At 41.3% G+C, this 18,600-nt stretch overlaps 1 protein-coding gene across 3 annotated transcripts; it reads right to left on the bottom strand.

Annotated features, from left to right (window-relative positions):
- Nucleotides 1-1,279: 1,279 nt before the first annotated feature.
- Nucleotides 1,280-17,005, bottom strand: LOC306777508 (NLR family CARD domain-containing protein 3-like). Of its 3 annotated transcripts, XR_013771996.1 has the most exons (8): nucleotides 16,921-17,005; nucleotides 13,444-13,604; nucleotides 10,704-11,235; nucleotides 8,413-10,210; nucleotides 8,139-8,312; nucleotides 4,504-4,677; nucleotides 3,478-3,609; nucleotides 1,280-3,100 (listed from the first exon to the last, which is right to left on the bottom strand). XR_013771996.1 is itself a non-coding variant. In XM_079268661.1 (7 exons), exons 3-7 carry the CDS (start codon nucleotides 11,224-11,226, stop codon nucleotides 3,091-3,093), a joined length of 2,679 nt encoding a protein of 892 aa, XP_079124787.1. In that variant the 5' UTR covers nucleotides 11,227-11,235; nucleotides 13,444-13,604; nucleotides 16,921-17,005; the 3' UTR covers nucleotides 1,280-3,090. The 3 variants fall into 3 exon arrangements, 2 of the variants coding, with proteins under 2 accessions (XP_079124787.1, XP_079124786.1); XM_079268661.1 differs by lacking the exon at nucleotides 3,478-3,609; XM_079268660.1 differs by lacking the exon at nucleotides 1,280-3,100 and having other exon boundaries at nucleotides 3,150-3,609.
- Between the last annotated feature and the right edge of the window lie 1,595 nt (nucleotides 17,006-18,600).

Here is an 18,600-nt window from a genome sequence, read left to right as displayed (position 1 = left end):
CACGTATTACATGTCGTGATGCTATGTGGCTCTGCACGTATTACATGTTGTGATGCTATGTGGCTCTCACGTATTACATGTTGTGATGCTATGTGGCTCTGCACGTATTACATGTTGTGATGCTATGTGGCTCTGCACGTATTACATGTTGTGATGCTATGTGGCTCTGCACGTATTACATGTCGTGATGCTATGTGGCTCTGCACGTATTACATGTCGTGATGCTATGTGGCTCTGCACGTATTACATGTTGTGATGCTATGTGGCTCTGCACGTATTACATGTTGTGATGCTATGTGGCTCTGCACGTATTACATGTTGTGATGCTATGTGGCTCTGCACGTATTACATGTTGTGATGCTATGTGGCTCTGCACGTATTACATGTTGTGATGCTATGTGGCTCTGCACGTATTACATGTTGTGATGCTATGTGGCTCTGCACGTATTACATGTTGTGATGCTATGTGGCTCTGCACGTATTACATGTTGTGATGCTATGTGGCTCTGCACGTATTACATGTTGTGATGCTATGTGGCTCTGCACGTATTACATGTTGTGATGCTATGTGGCTCTGCTCTGCTCTGAAGTACACAGAGTGCTCCGTGGTAAACGTGCAGTGTGATCACAAGTTGATTTGGTGGCCCTCTGCTCTGAGGAGCGACTGCTGACTGTGTTGTACGTTGTTTAAGTTTAGCCGACAAGACAACACAGTATGTTGATGGTGGTGTAGTGCAGTGATTCTCAACTGGTGGGTCGCGACCCAAAAGTGGGTATAGTACCTCTGAGATGTAGTACAGTAAAAAGTACAATATGTACCTCTGAGATGTACAGTAAAAATGCGACAGGTGGTGGAGGACTGGAAGTAGTCCAGGATGGACCTGTTTAAAAGGCCACCACAGGAGGAGGAACCCTGTGGGGTTGGGATCCTCCCTCGGTTATGAAGGTCAGCTTCAGGACTCTGACCCTAACACCCTCAAATCAGGCACCAATCTGACCCCTACTGCGTCACCAAAGACACAACAGTGATGTGTAAGTCCTGTAATCACATGAACACCAAGCATGATAAACCAGCAGAGCATGAAAACTATCTGAGCCGACCAAGTTAGTAAATCACATCAGACTGAAGAACAGCATTTAAGCTCAGCTTGTAGCAGGTCTGTTTTTCATATTCATATCAATCATGCACTGCTGCCAGCCTCTCAGGAGAAGAGCTCTCTGACCTCATGGAGACTACGCAGACACCCTCAGAGACCAGCAACACTGGGCTTTGGTTGGAATGTACAAAATACAAACCAGTTTTATTTGGTTTTTACAATAAAAAGAAGATTCAAAGTTACAAAAGAAGGATAATATGAAAAGCAAATAAAAGAAAAAGGCAAAATTCAAAAGTTCAAATCACAAAATAATCCTCGTCAAAAAGACTCCAAGCTAGGAGCACCTGAATAAACCCCAAAAGCCCTGATTGTTTGTAGTCTCCTCCTATTTCTACCTTTTTACTTGGAGCATCGTTAACTTCCTGGTCCATATATGGTCGACAACTAAACATTAGTAAATCACTGGATGAAGCTGTTTACGTATCTTACAGTTCATGACAGACTTCTTTTGGTTAGCAGTTATTTCTAAGGTTGCTGTCTGGTCTTCCTGGTGGAACATCAGTCAGCGTGTCTCCTAAACAGTTAGCACGGTTACAGAATCTGACCTTACATCCTGTTTCCTTTGCTGACTGACAAAGATCAGAGCAAAGTGTGTCAAACCAAGATTATCTCATGAAATCATCTCAACCAATTATAATTCACAGAGCATGTCGGATATCACATCGATAAATGACTGAAAGTCACTTAAACATCATCATTAAATGACCACTCAGTAATAATAGAAATCAAAGAAGTAAAGTCATGAGAGATTCATTGATAGGAGAGAAATCAACAGTAACTCACAGAGTAGAATAAAACTTAAATGCATCAAGACTTCATGAGTCTGAAATAGAACGAAAGAAAACAAGCCAAGTCTGTTTCACAGCGCCGGGGTTACAACTGAAAGAATAAGAGTCAAATATCGTCATTCATGTCATCAGAATACATCTGCAGCACATTAACGTAGCAGAATACACACATGTAGTAGATGTTGTGCTCTAGATGAGACAGTGATGTTGTGAATCTGTTCATGTCATCATTCACAGTCTGTGATTTATTGCCAGCTGTTCTTTCTGCATTCAGCAGTTTGAACTTTGTTACTTTTATGACTTAACTTCTTCTTATTGGTTCAATATTTCCTAACGATCCACGTACTGAGCTCTGATTGGTCAGTAGGCGGTGCTTTTATACGAGTTGATAGGTGGGCGGGGCTACACCAACATTACAGAGTCAAGTCTCCTGCTGCTCACAATAAAACCTCTTTTTGTGAGTAGGAGTTCTTTAACCCTGTGACTCTGTGAACAGCTGAATTCTGTTCAAAATGATGGTAGAATACGTTCACCATACTATACACTGTATAGTGAACGTATTTCAACAGAATTTTAGTGACAGTTTAACTTTACTCCGTACTTAAAATAGCTGAAAGCAGCGTGCACATCATTACTACTGGTGGTGCCCCTGTTGAGCGTTTTCACAATAGTTTTACAAATGTGGTTGAACATTATCATGAAACAAATCAAATATCCAGTCAATGACTTCTGGTGTGAGGGGCGTGGCTTTTCAAAAATCACATTTTGTGACGTTAATTACAGCGCCACCATGTGGCCGATCGGAGTTCTATGTCTTGAGAAGCACATGAACATCATTTACAGTTATTGTTCCAAGTTTCATTTTTCTACCTCATTCCAGCTCACGGGAGTTTGAGCTGAAGCGGCAGACAACAAATATGAACCCTAACAAAAATAATCTGAATTTCAAAAGGTCCTCGAGCCCTAAACAAGAGTACATCTGTTGTTATATGAGGCCCAATGTCTGTATATGTGAGAGGGAGTCAGACTTTAGTCTTTAAAAGTCTTCTGGTGTTTGGTACACTAAATAAAATCCAGGTGGAGGTGATGGAGCAGTCTCCAGTCTCCAGATGCTCTCTGGATCATCAGGACTCAGCTGACAGAGATCACTTCCACCTGATGAGAGAAGAAGAAGACAAGAGAAGAGATGAATGAGTATTTACAGAGACTCCCTTCATCAGCCGTCAGTCAGTGACGCAGCACATCCAGTAGAAAGAGCAGCTTCCTCTCAGCTCTCATGTTAACCTACACTGAGCTCCAAGCTCACACACCTGCAGACACGTTGGGCCTCCAGTCTGTTGACTCTGCAGGTTCCACTGAAATAAAGTGCTGAGAGTCCTGAACGCATCATGACTGCAGAACCAGAGAGGTGTTCACTGCTCACTGTAAAGATGGATTCAACCCTGTTATGCTGCGTTCACAACAAACGCCAAGCTGATGTTTCAGTGACGCGATTACATACAAAGTAAATGCAAAGTCACTAATAGACGTACATTTGAGCCAATGAGGCGAAAGACGCGATGCAAATTTAAATATTTCCAATGGAGTAAGAGATGCACGTGAGGCTGTGTCGTTAAAGCCGCTCAGCGTTGAGATTCTCCTCCTTCATCGCTGACGTCCTGACGCTGTTGAATCAGAAATGGAGGATAAACATATTGAATCCGTCTGTGTTCACCCAGAGCTCTACGATACCTCATACAGAGACCAGACGATGTGTATGAATGTATGAGTATGAACCACAGACTGTCTACGGTACAAACAATAACCACGCTGACCTATTTACACCGAGATGATGGAGCAGCTACGATGTTAGCATAGCATAGCATCTATTGATCCAGACTCCATTCAGAAAACAACCATTTTAACAGTTGTTTGCTTGTCATCTTGTGGACAGACCTGACAAAGCATGAATTCAGACTTTTTACAAATCAACATCATCACATCGTTATTTCAGCATCCTTTGAATGTTTGTTGAACTTAAATCACAGCTGAATCTGTTTGTTTTGGGTTCATACAGCTGTAGTAAAGCAGCCGACGAGTGTCTGGATAGATACAGTGAATACAGCCTCCAGATGATGTCATGAACCACACATGATGGAGTTTGGTTTCAGATATCTGGGACTTCCTCAACGTGTACAAAGCAGCACTAGTGGTTATTTCAGCCATGATTGATGATTGGCTGCATGTAACGCTGGTTCTATGAAGTGAGAGCAGTGATGTGCAGGCTTCAGTCAGACTGATCTCAGAGCTGTGACAAAGATGAACTGATCAATAGTTTGATAGCTTGATGAATGAGGACCACTGTCTCTAAACATCTGATGATGCCGTCAGCTGTTAACAAGCTTCACTTCCTGTAGACGTGAACAACACATCGACTCAAACACACAATCACAACAAGCTTCTGACTCGTCTGATTGGCTGACTGCTCTCTCTCTCTCGTCCAATCCTGAAGCCTGTGGATCTGTGTTTGGTACAATACTGCTGAAACCAGCATGGACTGACTCCAACCCTCTACTGACCTCAGAGTCTCCAGTCTACAATGTGGACTCTTCTTAAGATCAGACAGCAGCTTCACGTCTGAACCCTTCAGGTTGTTTCCCCACAGATACAGTTCTCTCAGATGGGAGGGGTTTGACTTCAGAGCTGAGCCCAGAGAAGAACAGCCTTCCTCTGTGATCTCACAGTCTGACAGACTGCAAACACACAAAACAACACACAGAGTTTCTTATATCGATACACAATGAATCATTATTTTCATCATAAACATGAGTGGCTTTCATTTTGGTTTCATCTTCTTTTGTACAAAACAATATAAAAGAAAAGCTCAATGTTTTGAAAAAGGTTTGTATCAGAAATGTTTTTTTAAATATTACTTTCTTTAATAGTTAATAGTAAAACGAGGCAGCTGATGTGAAGTGGAACATATTAGCAGAAAATGTCTCACTTTATGGATCTATACGTAGATAAATCAAATAGAGTTATTGATGAAACATGAAGGTGCTGCACTGGCAGCAGACAGTGAACCCACCTCAGAGTCTCCAGTCTACAATGTGGACTCTCCAGAAAACCACTCAGCAGCTTCACTCCTGAATCCTTCAGGTTGTTTCCACTCAGATACAGTTCTCTCAGATGGGACGGGTTTGACTTCAGAGCTGAGCCCAGAGAAGAACAGCCTTCCTCTGTGATCTCACACCATGACAGACTGCAAACACACAAAACAACACACAGAGTTTCTTATATCGATACACAATGAATCATTATTTTCATCATGAACATGAGTGGCTTTCATTTTGGTTTCATCTTCTTTTGTACAAAACAATATAACAGAAAAGCAAAATGTTTTGAAAAAGGTTTGTATCAGAAATGTTTTTTTAAATATTACTTTCTTTAATAGTTAATAGTAAAACGAGGCAGCTGATGTGAAGTGGAACATATTACCAGAAAATGTATCACTTTATGGATCTATACTATATGTTGCTGAGTTATGGCGACAGCATTATAGCACCTTATTTAACTGCATCAAAAGTGATTTGCATAGCGTGGACAGTTCTGAGAGTAATGAGTCAATGGCACTTACATCATATGAGCTGCACCAAGCTATCAATAAACTGTCTGAAGGCAGAGCAAGTGGTTCAGACCATATTACTGCTGAACACCTTCAATATGCTAGTCCGAGGTTAGCTCCTCTCCTCGCTGTTTGTTTTACTGGCTTCATGGTTCACGGCTTGTTACCAGACTCAATGCTGTCTGTTCTCTCAGTGCCAGTCATTAAAAACAAAGCTGGTAAAGTATGTAGCCTAGAGAATTACAGGCCCATTGCTTTGGCCAGCGTCCTGTCAAAAGTCCTGGAAAGAATTCTGCTGGACAGAATACAGTACTTCATCACCTCCACCAGTGTCTGGACTCCAGGGGGGATTAGGCCTGTTGGACCTCAGTATCCCGACCCTCGGTGATAGTACTTCAGGATGGAGTCCAATCGCCAAAGACTTTGCACTTTTCATATTTGACGCTTGTATAATAAATCATTGTTAACTTATGAAACAAGTCTCTCCTGATTGAAATAGAGTTATTGATGAAACATGAAGGTGCTGCACTAGCAGCAGACAGTGAACCCACCTCAGAGTCTCCAGTCTACAATGTGGACTCTCCAGAAAACCACTCAGCAGCTTCACTCCTGAATCCTTCAGGTTGTTGAAGCTCAGATCCAGTTCTCTCAGATGGGAGGGGTTTGACTTCAGAGCTGAGTCCAGAGAAGAACAGCCTTCCTCTGTGATCTCACAGCCTGACAGACTGCAAACACACAAAACAACACACAGAGTTTCTTATATCGATACACAATGAATCATTATTTTCATCATGAACATGAGTGGCTTTCATTTTGGTTTCATCTTCTTTTGTAAACAGACATTTTGTGAAAAAACTGTCACTGTAAAGACATTTAAAACCATTGATCAGTATTGATCCAGATTCTTCAGAGCGGATCAGAAAATAAAACATTATTCATAAAATATATTGAAAAATTCCAAATGCTCTCAAAAAGTCAGCATCAGAAATGTTAAAAAAAGTCTTTAGCAGTTATTTTCCTAAAAATTCAAAAAAGGTTTGGTTCTTTAAGTGTGATTCAATTAAACTTTCTTTTATTAATGATGAACATTGAGTCTCTCAAGTAGTATATTCATCAAGTATAGTGGAGTATATCCAAGTAACTTTTAGTGTCTCTTTGTAGTCAGTTTGTGTCTTTTTGTGTCTCTTTGAGTGACATTTAGTAGGTAAAGGTCAGGGGGGCCCCTGACACTTTGGGCCCCTGGGCCTGTGCCCGGTAGGCCTGTTCAGTAATCCATCCAACAGCAGGATGAAGCCAGACAAGTTGTACATTTCATGATTGTAGAGGATGACATGCAGACAACGAGGCAGCTGATGTGAAGTGGAACATATTACCAGAAAATGTCTCACTTCATGGATCTATACGTAGATAAATCAAATAGAGTTATTGATGAAACATGAAGGTGCTGCACTAGCAGCAGACAGTGAACCCACCTCAGAGTCTCCAGTCTACAATGTGGACTCTCCAGAAAACCACTCAGCAGCTTCACTCCTGAATCCTTCAGCTTGTTTCCACTCAGATCCAGTTTTCTCAGATGGGAGGGGTTTGACTTCAGAGCTGAGTGCAGAGAAGAACAGCCTTCCTCTGTGATCTTACAGCGATACAGACTGCAAACACACAAAACAACACACAGAGTTTCTTATATCGATACACAATGAATCATTATTTTCATCATGAACATGAGTGGCTTTCATTTTGGTTTCATCTTCTTTTGTAAACAGACATTTTGTGAATGTCCTGTCACTGTAAAGACATTTAAAATCATCATTACAGTGAAATACGTTATTCCAGTGTAGTAGATCGCTCTAACAAACTAAAAGCACGACTTAAACCGTCCTGGTTCCCTGAAAGCAGGTGGGCCAAAGGATGTTCATGTTGGTTGGACAAGTCATCCAACACTTTGATCCCGAGCAGGACAGTGACCAGTTCACCATTCAGTTTACACCATTATTTCCTAACGCATATGTTACGTGCCGTGTTGTGCTTGTGCTCTCCCTCTGGTTTCCCGCTGTCTTCTCGAGTGCCACCCTCTGTCCCGGATGCAAGCTGCAGCGGCTGATTGGACGCGGCTGCGGACAATCGCGATCAGCGTTGGATAAGAGGAGAGGAACTCCTGAAGAACAACCTCTTGGGCAGACCACAGTAGTGAGGCTGTGCGTGTGAGCTGACAACCCTTGGGCAACGCGTAGTGGTGGAGCTGCGTGTGTGTTGCACCTTTGTTCCAGCCGTGTGGGCTGTTGTGTGTATAGTGTCGCTTTCTTTCTGTCAGGAAGTAGTTTTCTTTTGCTGCCGTGCAAGCAGCTAGCCTTTTTACAATAAATACTCTTTTTGTTAAACCGTCATCATTGCTCAGTCTCTTTCCCCGGGAAATAAACACCGTTACTCCCCGCATCCCTTAGATGCCAAAAAGGGGAACGTAACAGCATATTAGCAGAGACACTAGCAGACATTGTTATCCCACAGTAACATGTTGGTAACACCACCATGAACTTAGTAGATCTGACACTTAGACCACTTCCTCATCTTTGTAGTAAATCACCTGATCCTGACCTGAGAGTTTCAAGTGTACAATGTGGACTCGCCAGTCCAGCAGAGAGCTGCTTCACTCCTGAGTCCTGCAGGTTGTTGTTACTCAGGTCCAGCTCTTTCAGACTAGAGGACTGGGAGCTGAGGATGGAGGACAGAGCTCCACAGCTTCTCTGTGAGAGGTTACAGTCACTCAGCCTAGGGGAGGAACAGGGATCAACACAAACATAATGTTTAATCAAAGTCAAATATCAAACATATTTAGTAATGGTAATGTATCCGTAGTGTATCCACATACAGAGCTTTGTTGGAGGCTTTGATCACTGGCAGCAGCCTCAGAAGAGCCTTCTCTGAAGCAGAGTATTTCTTCAGGTCAAACACGTCCAGATCTTTTTGTGATGACAGTAAGATGAAGACCAGAGCTGACCACTGAGCAGGAGACAGTTTATCTGTGGAGAGACGTCCTGAACTCAGGGACTGTTGGATGTCCTCCACTAGAGAACCATCATTCAGTTCATTCAGACAGTGGAACAGATTGATGCTTTTCTCTGGAGACACATTCTCACTGATCTTCTTCTTGATGTACTTGACTGTTTCCCGATTGGTCTGTGAACTACTTCCTGTCTGTGTCAGCAGACCTTGTAGGAGTTTCTGATTGGTCTCCAGTGAAAGACCCAGGAGGAAGCGGAGGAACAAGTCCAGGTGTCCATTTGGACTCTGTAAGGCCTTGTCCACAGCACTCTGGTAGAGATGTGTTAGCTTAGGTTTTGCTCTCAATACTTTAGGCAAATGGGTTCTTGGTTGTGTTTCTGCCATCAGGTTGACACCAGAGTTGATGAAGGTCAGATGGACATGAAGAGCAGCCAGAAACTCCTGAACACTCAGATGGACGAAGCAGAACACCGTGTCCTGGTACAGTTCACTCTCCTCCCTAAAGATCTGTGTGAACACTCCTGAGTACACTGAGGCTGCTGCGATATCGATGCCACACTCTGTCAGGTCGGATTCATAGAAGATCAGTTTGCCTTTCTGCAGCTGTTCAAAAGCCAGTTTCCCCAGAGACTCAGTCATCTTCCTGCTCTCTGGACTCCAGTGTGGATCTGTCTCAGCTCCTCCATCATACTTGACCTTCTTCCGTTTGGACTGAACCACCAGGAAGTGGATGTACATCTCAGTCAGGGTCTTGGGCAGCTCTCCTCCCTCTCTGGTCTTCAACACCTTCTTCAGAACTCCAGCAGTGATCCAGCAGAAGACTGGGATGTGGCACATGATGTGGAGGCTTCGTGAGGTCTTGATGTGGGAGATGATCCTGCTGGCCTGCTCCTTATCACTGAATCTCTTCCTGAAGTACTCCTCCTTCTGTGGGTCAGTGAACCCTCTGACCTCTGTCGTCATGTCAACACACTCAGTCGGGATCTGATTGGCTGCTGCAGGTCGTGTGGTTATCCAGAGGCGAGCAGAGGGAAGCAGGTTCCCCCTGATGAGGTTTGTCAGCAGCACATCCACTGAGGTGGACTCTGTAACATCAGTCAGGATCTCAGTGTTGTTGAAGTCCAGAGGAAGTCGAAACTCATCCAGACCGTCAAAGATGAACAGAACCAGGAACTTTTCAAAGCTGTAGATTCCTGCTTCTTTGGTTCCACTGAAGAAGTGATGAACAAGTTCCACCAAGCTGTACTGTTTCTGTTTCAGCACATTCAGCTCTCTGAAAGTGAATGGAAAGATGAACTCTATGTCCTGGTTGGCTTTGCCTTCAGCCCAGTCCAGAGTGAACTTCTGTGTTAAGACTGTTTTCCCAATGCCAGCCACTCCCTTTGTCATCACTGTTCTGATTGGTTCCTCTCCTCCAGGTGAGGCTTTAAAGAGGTCTTCTTGTCTGATGGTTGTTTCTGGTCTGTCTGGTTTGCAGTATGCTGTTTCAATCTGTCTGACCTCATGTTCATCATTGACCCCTGCAGTCCCTCCCTCTGTGATGTAGAGCTCTGTGTACATCTCATTCAGAAGGGGTTTCTTTTCTAATTTAGCGATTCCCTCAAACACACTCTGGAACTTCTTTTGAAAGTTGGATTTGAGTTTCTGCTGACACTCCAGAATATCTGGATGAATAAAACAAAGATAAAAATCAATGAGGGGTTGTTTCAGTGAATGTGAGTCATTTCTAACAAGTGTACACATTTCTGTATCAATGAAATATATTTATCTCATTTGATAACTAAAGGCTCTGAAGAGGTTAACGATTGTAGAATGACTTTGTATCATTTAACATCAACTGACATGTTGTGCTTCATGTGTGCATGAACTCTGTGGTCTGCAAATAACCAGAAGGTTTATTACTTCATTACAGAGGGAATTAATGACGTCCAAGCAGCATCTTACAGTCACACCAGTGTGCTACTTCTAAACATTAGAGGCAACAGAAACAGGATTGTCTGCCTTTATTTCGTTGACTTTTCTGAAATTTTCAATGTATTTTCTCCGGTGGACGTGTGTTTGGTAGTTTCTTCTGAAAGCCAAAGTGCAACTCGCTGTTTTACGTTTAAAGTCTTTGTGAGATGTAAGTTTGATCTTTGTGTTCATACCATGACTTACCTTTGGGTTCTGATTTGGTTTTTGATAAACTCTTCTCTAGAACATTCTCACGCATCTTCACTAAAACTATTCGGGTCACTTTCATAGTGTCTCTGCTGTATTTCTCGACCATCTGATCCACTGTGTCCATCCGGTCTGCATTCTCCAGTTGACTCTTTGGGATTGTTGGGAAGTCTTCCAGGTACTCTTGCTTCTGCAAAAACCACTTGAATTCTTTAAACTGGACGTCTTCTAACTTCTGCAAAGTGTCCAAGAGCTCTTTAGATAAACTTGATAAACTCTTCACGAGATCATTCTCACCAATCTTCACTAAAACTATTCGGGCCACTTTATTAATATTGTCTATGCAGTAGTTGTTGACCATCTGATCCACTGTGTCCATCCGGTCTGCATTCTCCAGTCGATTCTTTCGGATTGCTGGGAAGTCTTCTATGACCTCCTCCAAAAACCACTTGAATTTTTTAAACTGGTCGTCTCCTAACTTCTGCAAAGTGTCCAAGAGGACCTCTTTAGGTGTCTCCATCTGTCCTCTCTGTCAAGATACAAAAGACATTGTTTCAAAATACTATTATTCTTACATTTTAAAGTCATGTGATGAAAGAATAATGATCATGCTGTACATAGTTACTGACAATCAGCCACTTAAAGGAGAGCATGAAGGAGGTTGATTGATTGCGTAATGCACATGTGAGGACAGTGCGTCAAAACCTGTCCAACAGGTGGTAGATGTCAGCCTATCAGAGGTGTTTGTATTTCCTCATTCCTCTCCCTCACCTGCAGCTGACTCATGTTGTGTTGTTGAGTGTTGGAGACGGTTATTGTAATGTGTGTTATGCTTTCTTAAATCAAATCAAGTGTTCACTGAGTCCTTCCTTTCCTTTAGAACACGTCCTCACAGCGAGCCAATCAGACACATCACAGGTGAGGTGATGTAGTTCTCCTCTCTGTCCACTAGATGATGCTCACTAACCATCTAAAGAGATGAAGATCAGCTCAGTTCAGAAAGATTCAATGAAGCAGCAGCAACTTGGATCACATGCACGTCTCACTGATGAGACACAATGTGACGTTTACATGTATTTATCTATAAAAGTGTTATTTTGAATGAAGATTTGGTGAAACATGTTCCTCAATCACATTCTTCTATATTGATTTATAACCTACATGTTGTAACATTTCTGAGCAGCAGCTTCTAAAAGTTTACAGTCAAAAGAATCAGTGTGAAGCCGTCAAATAAGCAGAAGATCACATGACGATGAAGAAGCAGAAGAAACACGTGAACATCTCATGTTATCACCAACAGACCATCAAACTGAAGGACTCGGATCAAACTCAGTGCTCCTGTTTCAGATACAAAGTGCAGCTCACATGAGACACTGGAGACACTCTGGATGTTGGATCTGATCCTGGAGCAGTGTCAGTAAAGACATGACATGAAGCTCTTAGACACGCTCTCTACATGCAGATCAATGGATCAGCAGTGTGCATCGTGTTCAGTCTGTTTAAATGATGGAGCTCAAAGTCACAGAGCACAAGTTCACCTCAGGGGGCTTTACCACCGCGCTGCAGCGCTCAAAGAGTTAAAGTGTTTGATACAGTCAGAATGCTCACATCTGATTATTTATTTTAATTACAACAAATACTGAAGAGTTCAAGATGAGACATAGAACACTGAATTAAAACGTATTGAAGCTTTTGCTAGTTTAGTTCAATCAATGGAATGAGACATAAACACACTTGATGAGTGACAGAAGAAAGTGGTGCCTGTGGTTTCAGAGGTAGTCCAGGTTGTCCTGCTGTTCATCAGACAATAAGTGACAGCAGCTGATGTAACATGGGACAGTAACTCTGATAACAACACTGTTAGGCCTGGACGGTCTGTAGATTATTAAAGTGATCACTGGATCTTTAGAGTTTACTATCAAATCAAGATGTTCAAATGAAGTAAAACTGAGATAAAAACGAGTCATTATTTAGAGATGTGATGTTTAAAAGTCCCAAATGAACCGGCTGATAGTCAGGAGCAGGAGGTAGCAGAGGTTCAGAGGGACTGTCAGTAAATAGTTGTGGTTAGCACCAGAGGGGTTTGACATAGAGCGTGCTGCAGAGGGTCTGTGACAGGAAGTGATGCTTATAGGAATGAGTTTCTCTCAGGAGAGCATGAAGGAGGTTGCTTGATTGCGTAATGCACATGTGAGGATTAATTACAGGCCTGTGGATGTTTTCTGAGGTATAACAGGAGGATCATAAGACGGCTAACATGCTGTGACTTATTTACAGTCTATTACATACATGTTACAGGTTATTATAGCATTTCCACTGTTACTACACCATCACACACACAGGTCCTCGAGGACGGGTTCTGTCCTCTGGGACAGTCGAGACATGAAGTGAGCAAACAGGACTCCACTAGTGAAACCAAGTGTGTGTCAGGGTTGTTAAGATGGTTGTGTTGTGAACATTCAGAGTGTTAACAGTTAAAAAAAACTCAGCTTGATCCAACCTGTCAGACCAGTTCAGCCACTCAGATTACAAACTTCTGTTGAAACTACTTGAGAAACATGAACATTATATTTCTAAAACTCATTGTTCTTTATCTCAGAGAGGAATTCTACTGCAGATAACAAATCTATCTTTAGAAACATCGTTCTATTTTCCAGTTAAACAGAGAAACAACACAAAGAGATCAAAGTGATCCTGATGATCAAACATGTACAGATTCCTCTGGTAGGATTCTCACCTGCTGAACTCACTTCAGGTCAGTTTACAGACACGTTGCACCTTCATGTGTGGAGGAAACACTGGAGAGAAGAAGCTGCTCATGTCCTCCTGTCAGTCCTGGTGTCTGTGTCCATTTGATCTGAGGACGCCGTCACACCCTCATCACTTCAGAGTCCAAGTCTAAAATAAAACCAGTGAGACGTCAAAACCTGTCCAACAGGTGGTAGATGTCAGCCTGTCAGAGGTGGTAGATGTCAGCCTATCAGAGGTGGTAGATGTCAGCCTGTCAGAGGTGGTAGATGTCAGCCTACCACTCTGGATGTTGGATCTGATCCTGGAGCAGTGTCATTGAAGATATGACTTTAATCTTTTATTCACACGGTGGATGTGAGGATATTATTCTCTGGAGAAATGTATCTGTTGATCAAATCTTTATGTATTTATTAGTCTTGTTATTGATCTCACCCGACTACTAATAATGATTAGAACATATTGAAATCTGTGTCAATATCCACAGCTACATTTTCATGTGAATATACATGCATATCAATGGATCAGCAGTATGCATCATGTTCAAGACCAGCAAAGATAGAAACAGCTGAGTCAGGACCAGCAGAGTCAGAACCAGCAGAGTCAGGACCAGCAGAGTCTGGACCAGCAGAGTCAGAACCAGCAGAGACGGGACCAGCAGAGACGGGACCAGCAGAGACGCCTCAGCGTTAAAAACAACTTGTAAAGAATCATTCAGTGTTTTTTCACAACATTCAAACATCAGTTTCCAAACTCATTTCCTGACTTTCAGTCTGCAGAAACTGAACTCAGCTTCAGTTTTAGTTTTGTTTGAATGCATAAATATCTTTAAACATGTTGATGATGATGAAGGTCTGTGAGTGTCTGAACTGGCTGTTTTTCTTTCTATGAGCAACATAACTTTCTGAATATCTCGCTCAGTCTGACTTCTCTATTTTAGTTTCCATTAGTTACTGCTGTTAGTATCACTTCTGATGCACTTTGTATTTTTACTCTTGCATTTAATCTTTGCACTGGCTTCCTGTCCAACAAAGAATTGACTTTAAAATCCTGCTGCTGGTTTACAAAGCACTGAATGGTTTAGGGCCAAAATACATCTCTGATCTGCTGCTACCTTATTGTAGCACCCAGTTACCACAGAGATCCGGTTCACAACACCGTAAAGGCACATACACACAGGAAGCAGTGTTATAAAAATATAAATGCTTTATTGGTCCAACCTATGTGGAGTAACCAGTGACAGCTGGGTTAGCAGGCAGGAGGAGTCCACAGACCAGGCGATAAGATAGATAAACAATTTAAAGCCAAATAAACAAAACAAAAAGACCAAGGCAGCGTCCCACTAACTAGAAAAGAAATGAAAACAAAAACATAAGTACTCACCAATAACTGCCAATAACCAGAAAACCAACGCAAAAGATTATCCTTCCACCCACCTGTTCAGCAACCCAGCCACCCCCACTTGGATTCCCCCCCAGCTACCGCTGGGTGCACTGCTCAGGAAACTCTAAAATAACACAAATACACCTTTACATATCCCTTAATTATACTGAATTTCCCCAGCACATGAAATACATAAAATGAATATACCTGAAACAGCCATCCCCCAAACACACGCTGTCCCCTCCGTAACTGACGCCTCTCCGACACTGCGCTACTGACGCAACGTATGCGGCCTCACCATACGGCTCCGCTTGTTGTGGGAGAGAAAGCAGGTGGACTCACGACGGACCCACTAGTTACACCGTCAGTTCCACTTGGTTACATCGTGAACCATCCCGACCCCTCAGGTCGTCTGGGACCGGTCTACTTTCTGTTCCCAGAGTCAGAACTAAACATGGAGAAGCAGCGTTCAGTTGTTCTGCTCCACATATCTGGAACAAAGTCCAGAAAGCTGCAGGTCTGCTGAGACCCTCAGCTCATTTAAATCAAGATTGAAGACTTTTCTGTTTGCTGCTGCCTTTAATTGAACCACATTCAATTAATATATTCATCAATTTCCTGCATTTCTGCATTTTACTATTGCATTTTATTTCTTACACTGTTTTTTAATTGTTTTTGAAATCTCCTTTTCTTTTGCCTTGTGTTTTGATGCTTTTAATGGTTTTATGTGAAGCACTTTGAATTGCCTTGTTGTTGAAATGTGCTACACAAATAAACTTGCCTTGCCTTGCCTTGCCTTTGTTCTTGTATTTTACTTCTTCTATTTTAGTTGAATTCTGTTTCCCAAAGGTGTCAGAATGACTTCTTCTACACTTAATACTTGTTACTCTATTGTTTATTCCACTGTTTTTCTTCTGCTGTAATCTTTAATGAAAGAATATACTTCTGGATTAATAAAGTTCTATCTTATCTTTTCTTCACAAACTATTTTCTTCTTTGCGATGCATTCAAAGACAATCTGAGACTTGAGACTCGACTGCTGCAGTGATGAGCCATCAGAAAATCAGACAAATCTAAAATAAAATAAACAACAACAATGTACAACCTGAGGAGGATGATCTGAATAATAGTGAGGAAGATGTTAAATGTAATTTGATTTTGTGTTAAATAGTGAAGTGGAGACATTGAGAGGTCAAAGGCCTCCTGTATAAAAGTGACCAAGTTCATAGAATATGTACAAAATAAATAACATCACAAACCAGAAGATATTTGAGTTGATAAACAAGTTAAAAATCATTTCAATGCTTCAACAACAGTTAAATAAATTAATTTAAATGAAATGTTTGAGCAGAAACAGTTTGTGTTTCAGACAAAACTTCAGGAATCTAAATGCAAAAACCCGGCAGACTTCTTTTAGTTTAACGAGTTTGAGTTGCATTTTTGTTGTTGTTGTATTGATCATATGCTCAGTCTTGTCTTTCACCGCTCACTGCAGTTCCTCATATCCGTTCAGTTCACAAACATGGACGATCATCGCTGTGTTACGAAACAGAGACGGAAGCAGCTCTGAACTCTTACAAAATGTTGAGCAGCAGAAGATTCAACTGTTTCACCACCAGGAAGTGTTTCTCTCTGTTCCTCTTTTCACTGAAAAACAGATTTACACTGCCTGGAAATGTGAAGAAGTCACAGAAACACACTTTACCTTCATTTATACTCACAGAAACACACTTTACCTTCATTAATACTCACAGAAACACACTTTACCTTCATTAATACTAACAGAAACACACTTTACCTTCATTTATACTCACAGAAACACACTTTACCTTCATTTATACTCACAGAAACACACTTTACCTTCATTTATACTCACAGAAACACACTTTACCTTCATTAATACTCACAGAAACACACTTTACCTTCATTTATACTCACAGAAACACACTTTACCTTCATTTATACTCACAGAAACACACTTTACCTTCATTAATACTCACAGAAACACACTTTACCTTCATTAATACTCACAGAAACACACTTTACCTTCATTTAAACTCACAGAAACACACTTTACCTTTACCTTGTGATTTGATCCGCAGAGGAGAGGCCTGGAGCACCGACAGACCCGTCACATTCCTCCGTGCTGCTGCTGCTGCTGCTGCTGCTGCTGCTGCTGCTGCTGCTGCTGCTGCTGCTGCTGCTGCTGCTGCTGCTGCTGCTGCTGCTGCTGCTGCTGCTGCTGCTGCTGCTGCTGCTGCTGCTGCTGCTGCTGCTGCTGCTGCTGAGCGGGGCGGAGCCACGAGGAACTCTCACTCTGTTCCTTTCTTTCAAACTTAAACACCTGTTATATTTTGTCAAACGTTTTCTTCAAAAGAAAAGTAACATTTAAAGGATATTTTCTCGAGGACTGCACTTGAGTACAAGAGCGACTTGTACTCAGTGGTGTAAGAAGTATTCAGATCCTTTACCACACTAAGTACAAAGTACAATAATTACCTCTGAGATGTAGTGCAGTATAAAGTACAATATGTACCTCTGAGATGTAGTACATTAAGAAGTACAATATGTACCTCTGAGATGTAGTACAGTAAGAAGTACAATATGTAACTCTGAGATGTAGTACAGTAAGAAGTACAATATGTACCTCTGAGATGTAGTACAGTAAGAAGTACAATATGTAACTCTGAGATGTAGTACATTAAGAAGTACAATATGTACCTCTGAGATGTAGTACAGTAAAAAGTACAATATGTACTTCTGAGATGTAGTACAGTAAAAAGTACAATATGTACTTCTGAGATGTAGTACAGTAAAAAGTACAATATGTACTTCTGAGCTGTAGTCCAGTAAAAAGTACAAAATGTAACTGAGATGTAGTACATTAAGAAGTACAATATGTACCTCTGAGATGTAGGACAGTATAAAGTACAATATGTACGTCTGAGATGTAGTACAGTATAAAGTACAATATATAACTCTGAGATGTAGTACAGTATAAAGTACAATATGTACCTCTGAGATGTAGTACAGTATAAAGTACAATATGTAACTCTGAGATGTAGTACAGTATAAAGTACAATATGTAACTCTGAGATGTAGTACACTATAAAGTACAATATGTAACTCTGAGATGTAGTACAGTATAAAGTACAATATGTAACTCTGAGATGTAGTACAGGATAAAGTACAATATGTACCTCTGAGATGTAGTACAGTATAAAGTACAATATGTACCTCTGAGATGTAGGACAGTATAAAGTACAATATGTAACTCTGAGATGTAGTACAGGATAAAGTACAACATGTACTTCTGAGATGTAGTACAGTAAAAAGTAAAATATGTACTTCTGAGATGTAGTACAGTAAAAAGTAAAATATGTACTTCTGAGATGTAGTACAGTATAAAGTACAATATGTACCTCTGAGATGTAGTACAGTATAAAGTACAATATGTACCTCTGAGATGTAGTACAGTAAAAAGTACAACATGTACTTCTGAGCTGTAGTACAGTAAAAAGTAAAATATGTACTTCTGAGATGTAGTACAGTATAAAGTACAATATGTACCTCTGAGATGTAGGACAGTATAAAGTACAATATGTACCTCTGAGATGTAGTACAGTAAAAAGTACAACATGTACTTCTGAGATGTAGTACAGTAAAAAGTAAAATATGTACTTCTGAGATGTAGTACAGTATAAAGTACAATATGTACCTCTGAGATGTAGTACAGTAAAAAGTACAACATGTACTTCTGAGA

The sequence above is a fragment of the Melanostigma gelatinosum genome (assembly GCF_949748355.1).
Source record: "Melanostigma gelatinosum genome assembly, chromosome: 5".
NCBI classification, from domain to species: Eukaryota; Metazoa; Chordata; class Actinopteri; order Perciformes; family Zoarcidae; genus Melanostigma; species Melanostigma gelatinosum.
Note: the sequence above shows the minus strand (reverse complement) of the source record. Positions and strands in the feature narration are given on the sequence as shown.